Source organism: Branchiostoma floridae, chromosome 16, assembly GCF_000003815.2.
Source record: "Branchiostoma floridae strain S238N-H82 chromosome 16, Bfl_VNyyK, whole genome shotgun sequence".
NCBI lineage: Eukaryota > Metazoa > Chordata > Leptocardii > Amphioxiformes > Branchiostomatidae > Branchiostoma > Branchiostoma floridae.
Genome location: NC_049994.1, coordinates 12,795,694 through 12,819,072, shown reverse-complemented (window position 1 = coordinate 12,819,072; position 23,379 = coordinate 12,795,694). Strand labels below are relative to the sequence as shown.

At 38.9% G+C, this 23,379-nt stretch overlaps 1 protein-coding gene across 1 annotated transcript in view; it reads right to left on the bottom strand.

Moving 5' to 3' along the window:
* Window positions 1-23,101, bottom strand: part of LOC118432784 (fibrillin-2-like) — a 32,864-nt gene extending 9,763 nt beyond the window's left edge. The window contains exons 1-17 of the mRNA XM_035844404.1: window positions 22,813-23,101; window positions 15,559-15,632; window positions 14,798-14,831; window positions 13,889-14,110; window positions 9,279-9,395; window positions 7,867-7,989; window positions 7,341-7,463; window positions 6,280-6,402; window positions 5,571-5,693; window positions 5,189-5,317; window positions 4,526-4,639; window positions 4,037-4,171; window positions 3,611-3,727; window positions 2,954-3,079; window positions 2,533-2,642; window positions 2,041-2,105; window positions 1,439-1,632 (exon numbers count right to left, since the gene is read on the bottom strand). Of these exons, the coding sequence (XP_035700297.1) occupies window positions 1,439-1,632; window positions 2,041-2,105; window positions 2,533-2,642; window positions 2,954-3,079; window positions 3,611-3,727; window positions 4,037-4,171; window positions 4,526-4,639; window positions 5,189-5,317; window positions 5,571-5,693; window positions 6,280-6,402; window positions 7,341-7,463; window positions 7,867-7,989; window positions 9,279-9,395; window positions 13,889-14,110; window positions 14,798-14,831; window positions 15,559-15,632; window positions 22,813-22,948 (2,065 nt within the window). The 5' untranslated portion in view covers window positions 22,949-23,101. The remainder of the gene's footprint in view (window positions 1-1,438; window positions 1,633-2,040; window positions 2,106-2,532; window positions 2,643-2,953; window positions 3,080-3,610; window positions 3,728-4,036; window positions 4,172-4,525; window positions 4,640-5,188; window positions 5,318-5,570; window positions 5,694-6,279; window positions 6,403-7,340; window positions 7,464-7,866; window positions 7,990-9,278; window positions 9,396-13,888; window positions 14,111-14,797; window positions 14,832-15,558; window positions 15,633-22,812) is intronic.
* Window positions 23,102-23,379: the final 278 nt, after the last annotated feature.

Below are 23,379 nucleotides of genomic sequence, written 5' to 3'. Positions count from 1 at the left end.
AATTGCCAACAAAACATTGGGCATAGGTCCCCACTAGGACCCCTTACCAAGGGCCAACAGTCTGCCTTCAAGCTCAACAAGTGGAACAGTATACACAACTCCAAATCATAATTATTTCCTGCTTGGAACTTGAGGCAAGTTACCATGAAAAATGTAGAAAACATTGGGCAAAGCATCCTAACTTAACTTCTATCATCTTGATCATGTTAGTTAGAAAAAAAATCAACAACAAATTTTATCTAAGTTTGCCTATAGAAATAAGAATAAAAACCTTGCTGGAATTATTGGCTCTCTGAGTTAATAAAAATCTATACAGACTAAATACATTTCATGGTCAACTGGTGCAGATGGAAAAAAATACAAATACTTGCACTCCCCCAAAAAATACATGCACAACCAAAAGTACTATACCATAAACCATATATTAATTATCTTTTTTTTTGTTACATGTACAATTGTTTGTTAGCAAAAAATTAGATGCAATTTGATAAAACCTCCTTGGAAAAACTCACATGCAACATTATTACCAGTAAAAGTGCTGTCAAGTCTGCATTTCCCCCCAAATAAGATAGGGGCGCTGCTGTACATAAAACAAAATGGCGGCTCTCGGTTTGTTTACTTCATTTCGGACGGCTTTTGGGTGGACTTTTTTGCATTTCAGGCGTACCAAAATAGGTTAATTTTGGAGGTACAATAGTGAAAAAGCATTGTTTGTTTATTGAGTTGTTTGTTTGGGTGCTGATTTCTATGTTTCAGTTGAAAATTTACTGTGTGTTTGAGCACATGCTCCTGAGCTGAGTCATGCTTCTGAACTTCTACTACGTTTATACGTGTCCATGTGTATCTCATATTTACGATGATTTATGTGTTCCTAATTATGTTAACTGTGATTTATGAAGTAAACAGAGGTAATTGATGTTATTTGGACTTTTTCTACTGCACTAGGAATTAGCAGAACATGTTCAAAAACCGATTCTATAACGATGCATCACTCGATTTCTCCTTGCACAAATTCTCACATGGAAAATTCATGTCTGCCAGCCGGCCACCCAAAAAAAAGTCTAGGGTCGGCAGGTTTTTCTAGGGTCGGTCGGGTTACAGGAAACACAACATTTTTTTCCTAGGCCTAATAAAAAAACATCCTAGTTGTATGCAATGTAGCAGCAACCCCTTGTAGTCTTATCACACAGCATAGTTTTGTTGATTCATAGTTCCATCTGCATTTTTGAGATTCATTAGCTACCAGAAATATGATCTAAAACTAGAGTCATATGATTGTATAATTTGATGTTGCAGCAAAAAAAATTCAATGTCCAGAATCAGAAGAATCCTCTACATTTTTCCTGCTGTATATGGGTGTCACATCAGACAAACATCATGCTAGATTCTTAAACAGGATGAAAATCTTCAATAGTGCCTCAGAGACTATTTTTTTTACCTTCAACTCTGGTTCCTTCAAGATCAACTCCACTCAAGTCTCCAAGTTGGCAGAACGTCTGTCCATTAGCCGTTGTACAGCTCCGTCGCAGCTCGGTGGTCAGTTCTGTGTGCAGATTTTCAGCAGTCAGGGTGGCGGTCTGGCCAGGTGGCACGGCAAACAGCAAGTCGTATTCAGCAACTACGCTGCCTGATCTACAGGGGAAACATACAGGGTTGTAAGCACTTTAATTTTGATCTCTCCTTCTCAATGTCCTCATCATCTATGATTCAAAATCTTTTATGGACACCTTTATTCTCACTCGGTATTGCAAAAGAGCATTCAATATGGCTTTATGTGTATCTTGAACAATTGTACTATCAAATGATGATCATTAATCCATTTTTTGTATAATCTGATACAATGTACATGTATCTACTGTAGTGCAGCCATATTTGCAGTCACTGTGGTTATAATATGTTTGCAGTTGTTTTTGTGATGACCGCATATTGCATGGCTTATTTTCACCATAAATTGAAAAAAAATGTGATTGAGTACATGTAAAAATCATCATATATTTTCGATTACTTATCCATGCAAAGTAGAAATCAAAGAGTACAAACCTGAAAGCCTTCACTTGAACCCCTTCAAAAGTATTTGTGTATCTTGGCCTGAAGAACTTGTCAAGCTTAAAAGGCAAAAAAACAACAGAATATATAAAAACAATGTCATGTATATTACATTCATCTTCAATTGTTTGGAGCAGCGGCTTTGTGTAAGTGGCACAAAAGGTCATCTAGCCACACAGGATCAAAATTTAGTGATTGTAGTAAACATGATACAACAGATATCTCCTTAATTATTGTTCAAACCAAAAATCATAGGCCTGATCATGAGTCGGAAACATCAAGATTGAGACCAGCTCGACTCACAGAGTGAGGAAGAAACCAAATACGGGAAGCAGAGATCACAATGTCTGATCAGAAGTGGGAAAATTTGTAAACTTTGGCCCTCTTGAGTCAATTCTTGAGTTGATTCTGGTACAAAAACACCAATGACATTACACCACACAGTACATGACATCCTATGGATCAATGTAAGAGCCAATTACTCACCTCTGCCTCCACCAAGGCTGCCTTGTCTCTGAATGCTTGTGTGGCAGGGTCAGCAAGTTCAGGTATGAAGGTGTCTTCAAACTCAATCTGACCTTCGAATGCGTTCGTTGCTGGATAGAAAGAAGGAATGACACACTATCATCAAACTGTGGATAAATTTCACAGTCACAAGGAGGGGGAAGGAGGCATTCATAAAGTTCTATAAGTTTGCAGTTAAAATGATGCAGTAGTACAGTACAATGGTAAGACAGAACACATGTTGTTGATGTGATGAGAGCTCAACATAAAACCATTTCAAATTCATCAAGATTTACAAAATAATGAACAGCTAATAGCACTTAATGTGGGATACGAATTCAGCTCAAAATGGAAATGGGAATTGAATTTTTCTTCTTATTGGCAAATGACCAATTTTACCTACCTTTGTAACAGTTTCCGCCCTTTCTGTAGAAGCCTGGTAGACACGAACAAGTGTAGTTCCCCATCAGATTCTCACATTTCTGGTTCTCACCACAGTCTGTTGCCTGCTCTTCACACTCATTTACATCTATGGGAAAATGGAAAAGAATAAGAAAATGAAAAAAAAACATAAAAACATAAAATGGCACAAATCTTAACATCTTACCTAATCAACTTGGTTTTCTTTCAATCTTTTATTCTATTAACAAAATACCTAACAAAGAATCATAATCCATATTCACTGTTCAAATAATAAGAACAAAAGTGACTATTTGTGGAAGAAATCTTAGAAGAATAACCACACTAATTGGCTGGCTCACTGAAAGCATTCAATAATCATTTCAAATCACATCAGTTTAATTTTTCTTCTTCTAATTTATCACATAACAACACAAGTATGAAAATAAAACTACTAATTAAAAACAAAAAATAATAATTGTTTAACTATAATATAATATAATACATTGAATCAAAAGAAAATAGCAAAAACACTTTAGTTGGGGCACAAGAAACACTCAGCAACATATTTCATGAAGTCTAACTCCATCTGCTGATAGAATTACATGTACTATAAAATTTGTTTTAAAGCAAGCATATACTCATAAAATATCCTTCTTACCATCACAGTTCTGAGTTGTTGGGTTGTACTGATAGCCAGTATTACAGGAACAGTTGAAGCTCCCAGGCACGTTAATACAGTCTCCGTTCTTGCACACAGTTGTACATTCATCATCGTCTGCAACCACAAAGTTAGAGGAAAATTCAATTGAGCTAGGTACATGTATTGTGAAAGGATGAACATTGGAAAAAGTTACGGAAATGACAACCATCCTAAAACGATCGCTCCATTTTTATTTTAAGACAAGATGACAATGACAATGAAGTTGACAATTCATACCCAATTGGGGCTAAACGCAGTAAGGTTTATACAAAGAGAATGACAGGAAAACTCTGCTGCGCTTACTTCTATCTATATATTACAATGCTTTACTCTTCAAGGTTGTGAGAAAATTGTTAGGTAAAGAGTTTAAAAAACAAGTCTGACCTTGGCAAGTTGTCCCATCGGCCTGTAGAGTGAACCCAGCATCACATTCGCAGCTGTACCCACCCTCCGTATTCACGCATCTACCACCGTCAGGGTCACACATGTGGAGTGAACTGTTTGAACACTCGTCAATGTCTGAAAAATAAAGATTAGGACTTCAGATAACTTGCATCAGATTCTTTTAAATTATCTATTACAGCTGTAAACATTAACAAGTTGAACAGAAAAAGAAATAGTACATAAAAAAATATATTTACATAGTCTACAATAGACGTGGTTACAGACGCAGTTTAGACTGAATGCAATATTGTTACATTTAAGTTGTAGACGTTTTACCTGTTTTCAAGAGTCACTGATTGAAGAGTAATTCTATTAACCTACTCATACTTGACTGATGAATCTCTTGAAGAGATAAGATAAGAATAAGACCACAGATAGGAAAGGACGTGACGAATTATTTTCTTCAGACAGAGAAAGTTGATGACCTACCTTCACAGTTGACTCCACCCTCCAGGACATAGCCCTGCGGACAGGCACATGTGCTTGTGCTGTTCTCTCCCACAACGCAGTATGCTGGGTTATTACATGTGACCCCACATGTCCCTGTGCCACAAAACACATTAAAAACATTTGTTCTCTTCACTTAGAAAGTTGTCTTTTGAATGTCAACAACTTTTTGATACAAGACTTAGTGCTCTTACTCCAGCCAAAAATATGTCAATCAGCATTATTGGTGCATCTGTTTTCATCCTGGGACAATCTATTTTGCTATTACTATATAATAGACATAATTACAGACAATGGCCAACATTTACAAAAGCATTTCACTTTGACTGAAGAATCATGTGTCGACTGAAGTGCTATGGGATCTAAATTCACGGCCTTTTTAAAACTTAGTGGCTGTGAACATAATTAGGACCTTTTCAACAATAATAATAATCTTAAGCTGGATCACTTTCAAATGTAATCTCAACAGAAAGGACAGTAGCTTATCTCATTGACAAGTTGCTGATGTTACAACATCCTGTAACCTAATTCATTTACATCTGTGATATTGATGATCTTATTGTGCACTGGGCCCATTGACAATCAATTTGGCAGAATTGAATGCCCGGCTACCAGAAAATTCAACCAAAAATATGAGAGACACACCGTTCAGCGCACAGGTTGTGTTGTCAGCTTCAAGTATGTAGTCATCGGGGCACCTGCATGTGTAGGACCCGTCTGTGTTTTCACAGATAAACTGGCACGCGTCTGTACCAAGGAAGCACTCGTCAACATCTGTCAGGAACAAAAATACAGTTATTACCACCATACAGCATAACCAGCGATGTTTCCAGGACCTGTCCCTCCGTCCTGGGACAAAAAATCTGAACTTCATGACACATGGAATTGACGAAACATGTGTTTTCATTAAATTAAGATGACAGATTTAACAACAAAAATGTCAAATGAAATCTCAAGTTTTTGACCGACCAGATAGAACATACATAATTGCATTAGCCAATTTCCCTGAACATGTACATGTACCTACCTACACACTCTGTACCATTTCTGGCATAACCATCATTACACTCGCAAGTGAAGCTCCCCTCAGTGTTCACACAGGTGGCATGGGCGTGGCAGGTGTGGGTGCTGGTAGAGCACTCGTCAATATCTACAGACAGAAATTCATTTCAAAAACATTTCATGGATTCCGAAGCAAACCCTTCACATGATCAACAGCATATTGAGCTATTCACTCAATCGATGAGGTAAATTGTTAAGTTCATGGCTATGGTATTTTTCCTGAGTTCTATGTGCATCTTTGGTCTTTATTTTGTGATGAATGCCTCCAACAGTGTCTAGGCCTGGGAACCATCCTCTATTATATTATAGCAACTGATAGTTCAGTCATTTTGCTTTCTTACCCACAGATTAGCAAGCAAAAAGACTGAGCCAGTAGTTATTATAATGGAGAATGGTACCCAAACTATAGTCTATCCAGGTCCTCTGTAGACAGTCGAAATGATTTCAGTTTTCTGAGGAGGAAGAGTCTTATGCTACTTGTTTCTTTAACATGGAGTCCACATGGGTGTTCCATCTGAGGTCTGCTTGAATGTACAAGCCAAGTCACTTCGCCACTTTAACCTCTTGAAGAGGGTGGTCGTCAATTTTGAGTGGTGGGAGAGGTGAGGCCGTTTTAGAAAAGTGAACGTACATCACCTACAATGTAGCATACAGTTGACCTCGCCCTTGCTCACCTGTGCAGTTGAAACCATCACCATCGTGCCCAGCAATACAGGTACAGGTGTAGTTCCCGTCTGTATTATTACATGTCGCATGAACGTCACAGGCATCAATACCAAAGGCGCACTCGTCAACATCTGTAAAGAAAGAAACAATAAACACAATTCCAGTGCAGTCATCGAAATTTTACAAGCTGAGCTAGTTACTTATTTACCAATTGTATTCAGACACACTATTTTGACAAATTGTTCCATGCTGTCTATTTCTTAAGTCATACACCAATAGTTTCCTTTCTTCTTTTCTTTCTTTTGCAAGTAGCTAGTAAGTGCAATGTGATTTTGCTACTAGTGCTCCATCAATAGTTTCATCACGTTGGAACATTAAGACCTTCTTTTTAACGCAACCACAGCTCAATTTCCACCGATGTTTCGGTGACCTTCTGTCACCTTCTTCAGGGCAATGTATAAGACTTATCCCAACATCCCCACATTGACAGACGAACAGAAAGCCAGTTTTCTCTTGAAAATCGCAGAACCCACAATTTTAGAAAAGGTGGGGCTTTTCATCTCCCTCTTCTTCCAAAAAAGAAGTCAAACCCAACCTGTTTAGAAATAGCCAACACTTAGTCTAGTATTAGAGTAGCATATTGTTTATAACTGTTCATTGTCACTTGTATATCCACTATGTTTATACCATTGCAATTAGCCCTCGGGCACAAACATGCAAATAAACTTCATTGTTTGAAATGTATATGTATAAATACTTTGTATTTGTGACCGCATCTGTAAGAAAAAATACTTATTGCTGCAGTACAAATTGTGAACCAGTCAGCCCTGAGGAAGGTGACAGACGGTCACCAGAACGTTGGTGGAAATAAAGCTGTGGTTGTGTAAAAAAGAGTGTCTTAAATGCTACTGCTTACATTTTCAACTAAGCTCAACATATCATCCCAGGCTTTACATGTAACGTTATGTCAGCACCCAAAATGAAAAAATACAATCCCTTACAATACTGGTATGTCCAAGCTGGGGCCAACCATAAAAAATCTTTTGACAGTTAATATAAATTTGTTCACCTTCACAGTATGTGCCGTTGCCTATCTGCCCCTCCTTGCAGTCACAATGGTACGATCCAGGGGTATTATGGCAGGTAGCCAGTGTGGGGTGACAAACGTTCATTTCATTACATTCGTTGATGTCTGTAAAGGCATTTTAAGATAAAAATAGCACATTTGAGATAATCAGCACTCTTTGAAGCACACTATATCATAAAAGCCTTTTGAGTACATAACTCCTTGAAGAACTAAAGCTCAAGACACTTCTTAACACTTCTTAAGTTTTCACCTCTTAATTTTTTTTTCATTATTTTCTCAGAGGCGGAATTGTATATTTTCTTTTTACCGTGTGGTGAGAACCATTTGCCTATCAACTCACTCACACACTCACAATCCCATTTAGCATCTCTTGTTCCCCGTCTTACAAGGATTGAACGTTGTGGGATGTTGTTGAGGCCTGATTGCTGATCTCCAGTTGTGTGATAAACTGCTAATCGAACCCACGTCTCGGTAATGAGCTCGGAGTTCTTGTAGCAATAACACGTACCTGTGCAGTTCATCCCGTCACCATCGTAACCACTGTTACAGCTGCAGTTGTAACTTCCCACAGTGTTTGTGCAGGTGGCGTTGCCGTCGCACATGTGGCCACCTGTCTGGCACTCATCCACGTCTGCAGGCAATGAAATGGTTATAAATTCAGGCCTTTGGTTGGCTGTTGAATAGATTTAACAACCTTTACAGCATACAATTAGAGTCTTGTCTCAATTTAGAGTCTTGTCCCATTCTATTACCATAAAACCCAACAAGGCCATCAGAAATGGCAGACTTCACCCCTTATCACCACATCTACAGTTGCTTACTCCATCAACAAGAAGTGCCCAGTCTGCCACACATCTACAATTATGCAACAACACTCACCTTCGTGTTCCTCATTGCTGGACCCAGACCTATGAAATTTTTACAAATTACCTCAGACAGTCAGAGATGCCCGCAGCCTCGTCGATTTCAATAGAGTAAGCAAAAAGCACCTGTTCACCTCAATTAGGCATGACCACCAAACTTACCGACTACTCAGCCCATGGCAGAGTAACTTCCAAGCTGCCAGGCTACGCATGGGTAAGTATCAACTGAACAGTATGTTGTACAAGATGAACATCAAGGGCAAACAATGTGTCTGTGGGGCTTCTTCTGACACAGATCACATATACCAACTTGCTACACAGCAAACTCACCTCTACTGTTGAATGCCTCATACAGCAACGTCTTACTAAACTGCTCCAGGGTTCACCAGACCATGACTTTGTCATCAATAGCCAATAGGCAACTTTCAGATGCACTTCAAAAGTAAGTGACATCTAATAAAAGATTACCTCCAGCTGTGCCTCTGTCTCCATCTAGTTGTAACCTCTTACTATTAGCTTCTCAATAATGTTCTAGCTGCCACTGTTTTTGAAGTGTATATTAACTATTCTATCTTACCTAATATTTACTGTTACTTACTGTCATTACTAATATTTGATTGTAATCGAATAGCAGCAAATATTATTAATATGCTTTATCTACGCATAGGCAGAAATAGCAGCATATCTAAGCATGGGCAGAAATAGCAGCACCGAGGATGTATAGCAATGCTGCATTGTGTAAGTTACAAATTGATAGAAAGATACACACACACATGCATGCACAAACACGTCAAGCTTTAAGACACACACACACTGAGAAACACACACAAAAGCACATGGATATACAAAAACATGTACATGACAACTCAAAGACACACAAACATACACACACACGAATGACCACACACATATAACAACAGTGACAGAGAGGGAGTGACAGATCTAGAGAGGATGACAAGCAATAAGCAAACAAGCCAAAACATTACTCCACAGCACTTCTTTGGCATATCGAAATTATTCCAAACTGGTTTGACAAACACAACATCCAACCACCGACCTTCAGTGCAGTTCTTGCCCGTGTAGCCAGTCCCAGTGCAGTCACACATGTATCCACCAGGAACCTTCGAGCAGTTGCCGCCATGCTGGCAGGGAGCGGTCAAGCACAGATCCACTTCTGTCAAATAAAGAAGCATAACCGATATTTACATTTCTTCAGTGTGAGAACAATGACCATAACTTTGAATGGGGATAACATCACTGCACGAAATCAATAATTTCCAGGTGTTTCAAGGGACTTACACACCTGTGAAATGTTCTGTGTCCTGGCTGTGTACATGACTTTCCTGGTTCGGCGTGTAATGTCCTTGTTTTTTTCTTACATACCTGGACTCGCGCTTGTACAGGAATTTCTAGGACCCTTACACCAGACGTGTAGGGGAAATAGGCAGACAAAGGCTTGGCGGCGCCTATTCTCAAAGCCAAGCTTGGGTCGCGGGTTTACTGTTTACGGCAACTACTACCCCTGCAACCCAGCCTAGGCTATGCTTGGACAATTAATAAGCAATGAGGTTTACATTTTAAACACAAAATAAGGGGGAGTGTCGGGGGGTATTGAATGGTTGGTATGTCTACCCGTGACATCGTCTGACAGAACAAAGTGGAACAAAATACAACTATAAAAAGAAACGACATCCACATTTTTAGGAATACAATCAAGGTCAGAAAGAAAGGTCTACAAAATACTAAAAAAAAACAGTCATAATTAATGAAGCTGTGATTTGTTTGGCCCGATATTTCCAACTTATTTGGAAATCCTACGGTCGGCGCGTATTGGACGGGCCATTCATATTCATTTCTACATGTCGGAAAGAAATAAATGCTAGGGATAGATCTTGGCTTATGTTATAAATAGGAAAGTATGTCTTAAACCAAGGAGGTTTCAACTTCCTTGCTTAAACAAACTCGTCATTTTCATTACATAAACAGCAGTTCGTTAGCCGGATGTGTATTGCATTGTCTAGCGCAGACAAAGGCCACAAACACCCAGCGTTCATTGAATCATTCTTATTTCTTCTTTAATCATTTTGCACTCACACTGAGATTCTGTTTCAACATACATAAATCTAAACTGCTGCAATAGACTTCTGCGTGTATCGCGATAATCAGTTATGTGATCTGCCCCCTTTGTATGAAGAGCTAGGAAAATAAACTAACCAAAGAAGTTTAATTTGGAAATTCGTAAACTAGCAGGGCTCGTGACTGCGACTAGATTTGGTCGCATCGCGACCGTAATTTTAATAATGCGCCTATTTTTGAAATGATGGTCGCACGGCGCGCCAATAAAAAATGAGCAAAACATAAAGCTTGCCGGTACGCCGGACCGGTTCTGGACTTGCAAAAACGTTTCGGTTCAGGCAGGCTTTTAGCTAGCCATCCGTACGGGCGTACAATGTACGGCCTTTGCTAAAAAAAAGCACAAAATGTACGCCCTGTTTTTTGGATGTACGCCTTTGATACGCCCTTATTTTCCCCCCGAAAACTTCGCTCAAAGTTCAAAATTTGCCGATTCCACCTTTCACCGAGCCGCCATTTTGATTCTAATTCAAATCTCGCGCAAATCTCGCAGTAACTCACATCTCGCGAATCGCGAGAGTCGCACCCCATTGGCCATTTCGGCGTGACGTAGCTCGCCCGGCCGCCATTATTGGTGGAATATCTGATATCCCCGCTGTTTTCGCGGGAAAAATCACGCAGGAAAGCTTCGAAAGCGTGTAACTTTGACGAAAACTCATCGAATGCCTAAAGTCCTTGGTGATAAGTACATGTATAGGATTGTTTTGGAGTTTTTTTGTCGGTGGAATGCGGGAAAAACAACAGCTAATGTGACGATGACAAACTGGGGAGGGGGGCGGTTCGGTGTCGGCACTGAATTCGTAGAAAATGTTGAACGGAGGTCGCGATTTTTTCACGGTTCCTTGAGATAATACTTTTGTTGTAGTCTTTATTTTCAAAAGACTGATAAATGGATGTTGTTTGTTGGAAAAAGTTCGCTTAATTTGCCCTTCGAACACATTTTTTTTGCTATATTTTTCAACTGAAATAATGAACTGTTTGTACACAGATTTTTCTATATAAGTTAACACTGATGTTAAAGGCTACAAGTAAACCTCTAATTTTTTAGTGCATCTATTTTCAGCTATATTCTTAACAAAGTAGATACACAAAAGAAATACAAGATGTACCTGACAGTCCTGGCTACACTTTCTCCTCTGTTGGTTTGCAGATTTTCTTGTAGACTTCTTTAGTTTGTTGTTTATAGTATATGTAACAGCAGTCAAGTTTAACCTTTGGCAGTAAGTTAAATTTACTTTCCCTGATTGTATGTATTAACTCATGAAATATTATATTGTAAGAAATCAGTGTTATATTACTTGAAAATGATCTCATGTATTTTGTTGTTTCTTGTTTGGTTACTGCCTTACTGTGTAACACCCCTAATATTCAATGCCATGGATTAAGGTCCGGACTCATTAGGTCTGGACCTGAACCTAAAAGTAAACTCCGGATTCTTATCTGGACCTGAACCTAAACGTAGGTTTATACAATGTATGTAGTAATGGCTGCAGAACTAATCCGCGATTAGAAAAATCAAGCAACACGCCGGCTGATTTGAGCATTCATGAATAAAGGTTCAAACAAGCATTTTGTACAGGATCAATGCTTTTTCTGTTATAATCTATGCAAATACTTAATCCAGGTTTAAAACATTGATTTATAGGAGTAATACTTTGTATGGCTTAAGACGTTAGCTTGTGCTCCTAACTTTTTGCTGGCGCTCCTAAGTTTTAAGAGTTAGGAGCGCCACGCTCCTAGGTCAAAAAGTTAGTCTGGAGCCCTGACTAGTGATGTACGATGTTTTTATAGAGTGCCTGTCGCGTCATAGCGAGGAAGTTGAACTGAAACGACGTTGGACATAGGGAAAACATAGGACTGCGATCTGATTTATGGGCAGCTTTTTGTCAAAAGAATAGAGAGAACACGGGACAAAATACAGTCCATTTTCTTGGTTACTGTCTCTAACTTTGGCTGCTGTCGACGCACAAACTGAGTGAAATGATCTATGTTAAGATATAACCTCCTTGACTCGATGTACTAAATTTTTGTCCCGGGTTATGTTCTTGATTGTACAAACTAAATGACAACGTTGAACGTTAAATTTCTACCGATGTTTCAAGCTGTTGATAATCACAGCGGCATGTTTCACATCTTTCTAGGCAGGTATTGTTTTACTGTGAAGTGAAATACGGGTAATCAGGCAGCTCAAACAACCTCCTTGACGTGATTGTAACAATAGACATCATGGCTGGTACTAGCAGTAGTTCACAGCTCTTTGTGTCTGTGCCCATGCAAATTCTTCAGAAAAAGCCAATAGAATTTCTCCTCGCACAATTATAGGGTCAAACCTTCGGCCAATCAACGTGCCAGTCACAATTTTCAAAATCTTCAGTTGAGCTGGTATTGTGAATTCCGCGTCTTTGCGTGTGGATGTGCGTTCTTGCTGTCCAAGTGTGTCTATATACCAGGGTGCGTTATCTGATGGTACCGAGGAACATTGGTCATTATTTTACATCAGCAAGGAGTTTCTACTCAAGATCGCGGAACAGGACGACAGGACGTCAGCTGCAACTAATAATAACAGGACCACCGTCGGGCCAAAGTTCTCTCCCATGGCTTCAAGGATCAAGGAACTTCCGTATACAACTGTAGCGATGATATTGCAGTCGGCATTTGACTTTGCTTTCGACGGAAATAGTGCGGAGGAATATCGAAACGGCTCTCATGTTTGGGTAGCGAAACCACCCTCATCTAGGAACGACAACTGTATCACCTAGACTCCCTTGCAGTCTTCGGAACGGGGCTGTTTTTTTTGGGGGGGGGGGGGGGGGAGGGCGTCAGATCTCTCGACGCCTTTTTCCATGACAAAAGGGATGCACTGGGTGAGGCAGACCGGGGAAATATAATTAGGTGGTAATTGGCCGCTAATGTATGCATATTCCGCCAACACACAGTGCAACACACGGCTCATGTCCTGTTGTGTAAGGTTGTTTCAAGGGAATCTGTAAGGGTATTTCAAGCCCTTTACACGTCCTGCACACAGAAATGGTTCGTTTCCGCGAGATTCTAGGACATGTAAAGGACTGTACACGTCTCGTTTGCAGGCATGAAACCTCCGGATTTTGAAGGACATGTTTAATTTCCAGGACTGTGTAAGTCAGTTTCCATCCTGGAAATGAGGCTTTTCAGGCAGTGCATTTGATTGCCCACGACATTTACAGAGTTTATGGATTCCTTCTCATGATGGGAAAAATGGAGAACAGGGATAATGCAGTGTTGATATTTGTAGTCATGGTGATGTGTCCCTTGCCCCCTGCTTTACCCATGATTCTGTGGTCTACAAACTCAGTCTATGATTTCAATTTCAACTTTGATGAAAATTTTGTCGCTGGCAATTCATAATTGATATGATTCGTTATTGATGTTGTTGTCTTGCATTTTCTCCTGTCAATACCAAGTCTTGTTCAAGCTATTTACTTATCTTCTTAATGCATCTTACACCCACCCCCCTCTTATCACTAACATGTCCCTAACTAAATTCAGAAAGCAGACCTGTAGTTGTGACAAGGGGTGTGGTCGTTGCCATGACAGTGGTTTTCTTGGTCGTGGTAGTTGCATTGGTGGTTGCAGCAGCATCTGTAGATAGCTGAGTTGTAGCTGCTGCAGCTGTACTTATATTAGCTGTACTTGCTACAGATGTGCTTGCTGCAGCTGTAGGTGCCACTGATGCTGTTGTGTTTCCTGCAGGTGTAGCACCTGCAGCAGTTGTATTACCTGCCAATAAAAAAGGGAAATGCATCCACACACCGAGATCTAGAACTTTAAGTGTGAAGTTAGTCAGTAGTAGAAGGGACCTTGGGTAGAGTCTCAGATTTATTTGTGCAGCTGACCCACATTGGCCTCGTCATGGCACACCTTTTCAACCAAGCACACTGTGTCATCACACCCTACTCTTTTTGATAAGTGTGTTGGGTTCTTTTACTGAAACTGAAACTTTATATGCAGAAGTTTGACAATTGAGACTTAAATTAAAGCCTTAATGACTATTCAGATAGAAAATCAATCAATCCATAAAGATAGATGGATAGACAAAATGATTCGAGTCACAAACACATCTTCAGTTCAGTTCAGTTTCATACTTCATACTTCTTCTTTTATGAAACATCAGGAGCTATGAAAAATTCATTATTCCTTGTGCAGGAAATGATGCAACAATTTCAAAGGATAGATTGTACATTGTACATGTTTTATCTATAAGAAAAGTTAAACTCCTCCTACATTTTTCAGAGTATAGGGGCAATGTATATCTCCCTTTAAAAAGCCCTGGGGTCACTTACAGAGGGGTCTAGTCATCTTTATACAAACAGTATAATAACTAATCAAGATCTGCACAATTAATCACAAACATGTGCACAATTTTAAAAATCTACTTCATAATAACAGTTAATACACAGCATTTACCTCCAGTTGTTGGTTGCGCTGCAGTTGTGGTATTCTGAAGAAAACAAAAAAACACAATCATGATACATAACAGATATCAATGGCTGATATATTATACTTTTGCCATAACATACAATTCATCATATTCTAATGACAACTGTCAAGATACCATATATACCTCTCTAGAAACTTTACCTACTCAACCCTTCACTAGAGAGCCTAAATAAAGGATTTTGACTGCTTATGATTCTCTCCCAGATATGACATGTAGCTAAGTTAGACTTTAACTTTCATAATTTGTTCATGGGTATCTTAAAACCACCAATTTCAACTTTTACAGAAAAAAAGTGAATTGAAAGAGATCTACATCATCTACTTATGCAACATCAGTTATAAATCCCCTATTGTATTGATATGCACCTTTCAGAAATCCAGGTTTCAAGAGTCATCTTGAGAAGGCCTGAGCCCTCGATAACACCACTTTTTTTGTAAGTAAGTATAAGTCTTAACGCTAGCCCACCTTTATCCACAGGGTAACTTATATCTGTTGTTTTTAAATGAGGGTATTTAGGGATATCAATCGACAGACTGTCGTTTCAAATTGCAATGTTTTAAAAATATTACAGTTTGAAGTGACTGTCCTTTAAAACTTGATATCTGTAAATACCCTGTACAAAAACTTATATAGGTTACCCCAATGATAATTGTGAACTAGCGTTACTAATACTAGCCTACTAGTAAAGGAACCTGGCAGATTTCATAGACTGTTTATGTTAACTTACCTGTTGTGTTGTTGCTACCACAGTAGATACCACCACTGTAGTTGCCATTGCTTCGGTAGTAGCATTTTGTGTACCTGTTACAGAGAAAATACATCATCATTAATATATCAGCTAAGTTGGTGTACTGACAACACAGTTCTGAACAAACATTTCAGTGGGTAGAATTGTTGACAAAACAGTGTTTGTTTGAAGTTATTAATATAGCAGGAACAGCATACAAATTTCTAACTAAAGTAAAATCAATGCAGTTTTTGAAAATTGGACTGTTCTAAAAACCAGTCAGGGACATGGATTTTTGCCCAGATGCCAGATCCAGGGCAAAGTAGTCAGTATCAATTCTTTTGGCTATACCCTTCGGCTGGGGGAGAAATGTCAATTGCTCCCAAAGTATCGGGCCTGTCCCAATTAGCAGTTGACAAGCTCAGGGTCCTCACTCAGGGATTCTGTAGTAGTAATCAAATTTCCTTTTGCCCGAGATCCAAGGAGCTGGCCTGTGTCTGGCATCCAGGCTACATTTGCACAATCATGCATTTTGCAATCAAGATTAGAATCCTTTTCATTTCCTGAACAAAACTTGTTTCTACTGTGAACACAACAAAACGTTCCCGCTCGTACCACGAAATGAATATGCAGTTTGCTAGTTTCAATTTCACATCAACATTCCACAGTTTGAGTTCAATGGCTGGCTTGCTCATTCTTTAAAAGCTCATACTGTTAACTTCAACCAATAAATTGACAGAAAACAAGCACAACTGTTGTAGAAAGTGTATGTCAAGCAAAAGAAATTCTACAGTGCCATAGAACTTTTTTATTAGAAGTATAAACTATCTACTTTTTAGATTATGAAAAAAAAAGAAGGAACACCCCCATAACTCTGTGATGGTCAGATCCAAGTTGATATACCGATAAATGCCCCACCTGTTTGGTAAACATCACCTAACTGTAGTGATGGCGCCCTTTGACACCGTGAAAAGTACTTACCATGACTCATGTGTACAACATTGTTACAAAAACAGTTTCTTTATCTCAAAATTCCTCGAATGAAGGCATTACTGTTTTAACATTACATGTACAATGTAAATGAAACGTGTAAATTGTAAACCACCTGCACAGTACTGTTCTGATGTTTCCTTTACATTCATACATCAATGAATCCAATCTTTCTCCTTTAAAAACTAACAATAGCTACAGTATAGTACCAAAGACATGACATTCTTAGTTCACCTTTATCTGCGGGGTAACCTGTATTGGTTGTAACATTAGTATTTAGGGGTTATTAGGATCAAGTTGACTGGTCACCGGGTTTCAAACTGCAATATTCTGAAAAAAATTGCAATTTGAAACCACCGACCGATGACTTGATAGTAATGATACCAATTAATACCCCGTTTTTAAAAACAACGAATAAATTACGCTGTGGATAAAAGTGAACTAGCATTATTCAATCTGCAAAAAGTGATCTTGAACCAAATACATTATTACTAAATCTTTAAAATCATCCACTGTTTGGATACTAGTACTTCTACATTTGACAGGAAGGGAAGTCATTGACAAGGAATATGTCATATTATGTGCCATATTGACAGGTTGATGAAGCTCTCTTCCACCACCACTAAGTGCAATAAAGAGTGATTTTACCATCTGCATCCTCCCTACATCCCTGCACAAATTTAAAGCTTACTGGTACTCATTTTCACCTGAGTGGAGTGAGGAAATCGGTGTTAAGTTTCTCAATCTCTTAAATTCTGAGTCAACTATACCAGGACCACAAGGCATTACTGTGCTGTAACCACATCTAAGTTGTAAACCCTGGCAAAGTACCAGTTAAGATAAACATCATTTCTTATATTGCCCCTGGTATTTGTATGACATGTTTAAATTTGCTCTGTAGAAAGGTTTAAATTGTGTGCATTTAGCAAAGATTTGGCAGTAAATGGTAGGGAAAACTTCCATGCTGTTAGTTTTGACATTTAAAACTGCATGACAGTTATTTCTTTTACCACATAACCCGACCCAAACTAGTTCAGGGGGTCCTTCTTTTACACATAATAGCTCTTGACCAAAGTTGTCAGGTCAAGTCCGACAAAGGGGGTCTCCTAGTCCTACACAATACCTCGTGTAACGTAATACAAGTCTGCTATGTTGAGCAACTCAAGCACACTATTGCCATTGTGTGGCAAGGGAGGTGAAAGATTGAATGTTATGCCAAATTTTTCACTAGGGAAAAAGGGAGCAGGCACTGACAATACACAGTTTGTAAACTTGGCAGTTGCTAGGTCTAGTAATTGTGATGTGGCGTCAAACAGAAAATATCATATTTCTCTCAAGGGAAACGTTTTTTAAGTTAACAAGATATGACATGGAATTAATTTCTTTCTTTTGAAAAATCTTCATTGGAACATTTTCTTATTAAATTGTGTTTAGGCTCTCAATATTTTTGTAAGGCAACATTGTAACTTGCATTTTTCAGTAACAGTACTTGAACAAAACTTTAATATAACGTCTTCGATAAAAACAAAATGTAAAATTCAACAAACACTTTTCGAATGTTTGAATTCATGATGCAGTACTTTCCTGTCCGAGAACTGAAAATGTGACGATCAGCCCGGATGTCCTGGACAGGTCATATAAACAAACAGACTGAGTCATACTTATTACATCATCATGTATAGTGTGTGGACATTCTGTACTTATAATAATATGACAGGTGTAGAGTTTTGAAGATACTATAAACTCAGACTATATATATATATATCTACATGTAGTATCAGACAGTTAAAGGAAGGATGAAGAATCATAAGAAATCTAAGTCTAAGAGGGAGTTGTTGGGTGAAAATATTACTAGTAGCTTTTATTCTTGAAAACACTTCCTTTAATTTTGTTACAGTAATAGAAGTTTTGCATCTTTTTTAATTCTTACATGAAACCTTTTTAATGGTAGGGCATTCAAATTTTCTGTCTACTCTAACATCAACTAGATAGAATTCTATCATGATCAACATTTAAAAAAAATTCCATCCCTACCACTATGATAATACTCATAAGACCTGTATTGTTTTGTTCAGTCTAATCAATGACACCGACCGTTGCAACATGCCACAGGTTAATTGTTAACCTACCTGGCCAATAAACAGATTATAGAACCAGCTTGACCTCATACAGCATGACCTCAAGTTTAAACATGATATAGCTTCATGGAGAAATTGACAGAAAATGAAACTTCTATTTACCTTTTCTAAAACTAATCATTTTCAGAAAAAAAGACTCTCCCAAAATGAATTTCTGAAGTGTTCTTAACTGCATTTCAAACATTATACACTTAAGTTGTACGACATTCCTTGTACATAATTGATTATTGAACAACTTTTTTCTACCTGACCAGCAATAACCTAATCAAGCAAATATGTAACGTTAGATTGACCACGCCATACTTAAACGGTAACTATGGGAAGCACTAACGTCAGTTATTTGTTTCATGTTTACAAACGTCTTCAGCTTCTCCCTGGAAATGATTTTTACTCCACTGGATCGATTTACATAGCTTAGATAGGGGGCTATTCGAAGAGCAAGTCAACACAACGAGTCATTTATATATTACTTTGAAAGTGGAAGACTTTTATGTTGGCTGCTGTCACATATTTGTAGATGGTAAAAAGGTTTTTGTACAACCATCTACTTTTACTTTTGGTGGTGGGCAAGACAACTGCTATGCTGTTTTTGTTTCTTTCAAACCTTCTTTGGAACAACATTTGATCACTAAAATGTGAAAATATTGTGTAATATACATGTTTTCATAGTCAAAGAATGAAGGTACCTGGTAATAAAAGTAGAAGATTTTGCAAAATAATTAATCACAGTAAGCAGTATGTTGGGTTGGCCTAGAAAAGGGGGCCAGTCAGAAAACATTGCAATTTTCCACCCCCAACATCTGCTTGGAGATCAAATTTCCATAACCTATAAAAGGCTATATATACCATCTCTAGTATTGGTGCTATATTCATCTCATCTGACATAAAGGCAAAGTATTAAATCCTCCAGTTATCAACTCAAACAACAGAACTACAGGGCAGATACTAGTAATAGTTCTGTTGTAACCTTTACCTCCCTACAACTCACATTACAATTTTCCACCCCCAACATCTGCTTGGAGATTCAATTTCCATAACCATCTTTATTAATGTTAACTTTATTTCATCTGACATAGAGGCACACTATTACATCTCCAGTAATCAGCTCACACGACAGACCTACAGGTAAGATAATAGTTATAACTTCCACCTCACTGCACCTTACATAACAATTTCCACCCTCAACATCTGCTTGGAGATTCCATTTCCATAACCATCTCTACTAATGTTCTTCATCTCATCTGACATAGAGGCACACTATTACATCTCCAGTAATAACCAGCTCACACGGCAGAGCTTCAGTATAGATAATGGTTGTCACTTCCACCTCAGTACACCACAATGGTGGCACACCTCAGCACAAATGTACCTGTCGCCCGCCCTCACCTGTTTACGTCACCTGTCACTTCAATCAGTGCACAGGTAACCTGGCTTAGGGTTGTCTTTGGGCTGGGGTATTTTGGAGGGGATGGCACTTTCTTGTGTGTAAAGAAATTGAGCGACAAAAGGAATCTTTATTAACCTTCAGTGCACTAAGGTACACAGCAAGGACAATGTTAAGTTCATTTTGCAATTTAGAACCAATGCCGCCACATCCGAAAAAGGCATTAGAAATTTTGTTCTGATTTTGAACAGCAACATAGCTACGAGAAGATATCAAAATTGAGAATTGCTGGCATAAGCAGAACTCTTGACAAGGAAATATCAATAACAACTTCCCTGTCAATTAATCAGAAATTAATCATGCATCTGAATAGAATTCAAGACAGAATGAAAAATGCACAATGGGCATAAGACTTTTCCCTTTTCAGGAAATAACATTGGGTTTTCTTAGTAAATCTAGACACTTTATGTGTATTAATCTTATTGTTTTATCACACCATACTCACGTATCCCATGACTATTGGCACCCTTGAGTGATCTATTTTTATCACCAGCAGCAGACTTTTGCACCTGTTTCGTTATACTATACAGCCTTTACAGGGCTCGAAATACTTTTTTCCGCATACCTGCACTGGTGCAAATAACACTGAAAATTACCTGCACCACTCTGACTTTAGGAAGTACGGATCATGTTCAGAAACCATTGCTATTTATTCTTTCATACTTTACAGGTGGTTACAGTCAATGCAGCTACTAGTGATAACGATCCATATGCTCCTGATATAATATTTAATGTATAAAACCCAGTATATGGACCAGTGCAGATTAGGTTCAGGTAGACACCAGAAATACTTGCACAGCTCCAATTTTACCTGCACTAACCTGCATATGCAGGTGGTATTTCAAGCCCTGCTATAGAATTTTACCACAGAATCAAAACATGCTTATAGCTCAAAGATTTTCTTTGTTCATCGATCATTTCCCTTTTATTAACTTCTTGTACATTTCAGTTTTACTTTCAGTTCTTTTCAAAGATTTTTTACAGAAAAAATAGTCCTATCGACCAGCTACCTATGTACATGTAACTGCACCTATCATTCGCATCTTCTTGGGCAATAATGATGTTGATTTTTTTATTTTGTTAATTACTCACATAAAAATGAAAGATTGTTTTGATGGTCTAGATTCTTAAAACTTTTAAAACACTTTTTGTTTCTTTTATCTTTACATATATGCATATGGCTTAACTTAATTTTGCACGTTAAGACAGACCTTTCCCCAATTAAGGGTACAAACAAACAGGTGAAAGTTGCTGTACCCTTTAAACAATAACTATATACATGTATGTTAAACGTTACTACCATATCTGATAAAATGCTACGTGAGACAGCACTGCTATGTATAAGCTGTATATGGAAGGTACTTGCTATATCACAAACAAGGGAATACCCAGTGCTTTCACCAGATCATTTTGACCTTTTTTATTTGACACAGAAGCCCCCTTTTTTGTGGAGGATGCTGCAACTGCTTCCAATATATTCCTGTCAGAACAGATCATTCAAAGGAAGTCCCTAAGTTGTATAAAAACATGCTAATATTTGTTTTTTCAATGATTTCTGTCAAAATAGGCTACTCAAACCCGTGGCAGTGGGGAATATTACCAGAGTGAGCATGTCCTGGACTCCCTCCTCCTCCCTCCCCTTACATTTCTCACATCTTTGGCTCCCTCAAGCCCCGCAATCGTGTCTGACAGGAGTGCTGGGCATACTGCTATTACTCTTTTCAAATTGCGCAAAGAATTTTTTTTTACATGTTCAAGGTGTGACTCTTTAAACATGCGACTGAGACAGTTTAGAACCCCACCCACCCCCAAGGACAGCAACTTTAGCTTAGTAATCAAATCAGGACAAAGAACTAGTGTCGGCTGGGATTTGAACCCATGACCGTGTGATCCAGAGATGCGACCTGAACTATTTTAGAATTTCAAAATGTCAATTTTTATGCATGATGATGATGTGGTTGTGAAGTAAACTTCATCCTTAAAGTGCTGAATGTCTTTGACTTCATTGACGATGAGACAAGAAATTACATGAGTCTGCAACTAATGTTAGGTTATGAAATTTTACGAGACTGAAAGTATTTTAGGTTATGAAATTTTTCGAGACTGAAAGTTCCTCTCATCATCTCAAAGATTCAACTTTGTCAACTTTTTTTGTTTAAAAAATGCATGGATCATCTTGAGAGCAATGTGGCAAAAAAAAATGTCAATACATCACGACTGCTTCCAAAATATGAATATTTCTACTTCCGGGTGCGCCCTGGCCAGGTGTCACGCACGCACAGGTAAAGTTACCTTCGCCCACCAAAACTTTCTCCGGGTGAACTCCGCTTCGTCATGCCATATTGTTGCTCCCATAACAATGGCAGATCCGTGATCTAACCCAAGCCTCCTTGTCTATCAGCACCGTGTTGCAGGGCCAGGCTGTGTTAGCGGGGTCAGCCATATGCCCCCGTGGCCGCCCAGAGCTTCTGTCGGGCCCGCTACCACGCCACGCCGACCGCCTGCGTGCCAGACCCCCCACCCTCCCTCACTCCGACTCAAATCTTTGTCCAAACTCTGGCGGATCAAGTTAGACACAGTCGCCAAGCTGGCGTAGCTAAGACCACACTTCTTCCAGCAGGTTGCCCAAGCCACGTTAAGTCAATAACGGAGAAAACTTTAAGGATTATGAGTATACCGTACCGTTAGTTGTTGCAGCAGTAGCACTAGCAGTCGTATTCGTAACGTTGGTTGTTGCTATTGTTGTATTCGGCGTTGTCTGTCCCTCAACATACGTGCAGCACACCAGGACGAAAATAAAAGCTGCAAGTTTCTCCATGATGTCTTGTTCCAAACCGCCAGCAGTTTGTATATGACGAAACCCTGTGTGTATCCTATAAGCTTCAGACCTGCGTATGAACCTGCCACACCCTAACCTCAGCGCGATCACACAATACTCCAACTCCAGCCCGCTATGCAAATCTACTCCGGCCCGGTCCACTACAGAATCAGCTGGTGGGGGAGGACAGCCTTACAATAAATGTCAACAAAACAAACACGCACAGGTCATGCAACTAAATCGTTTATTCCGACCGTTGATGATATAACGCCCTTGTTTCTAGGGACACAGAAACGCGAACATTTTGTGAAGTTTTCGTCCTTTGTTGTCAGTTTTCTGAACGGTTTATTTCTTGATGGTGATTGACAGCCACTGCCTGGTCGTTAATCTGGGCGTGGCAGACCGTAATGATGATCGAACAATTAAGGGCG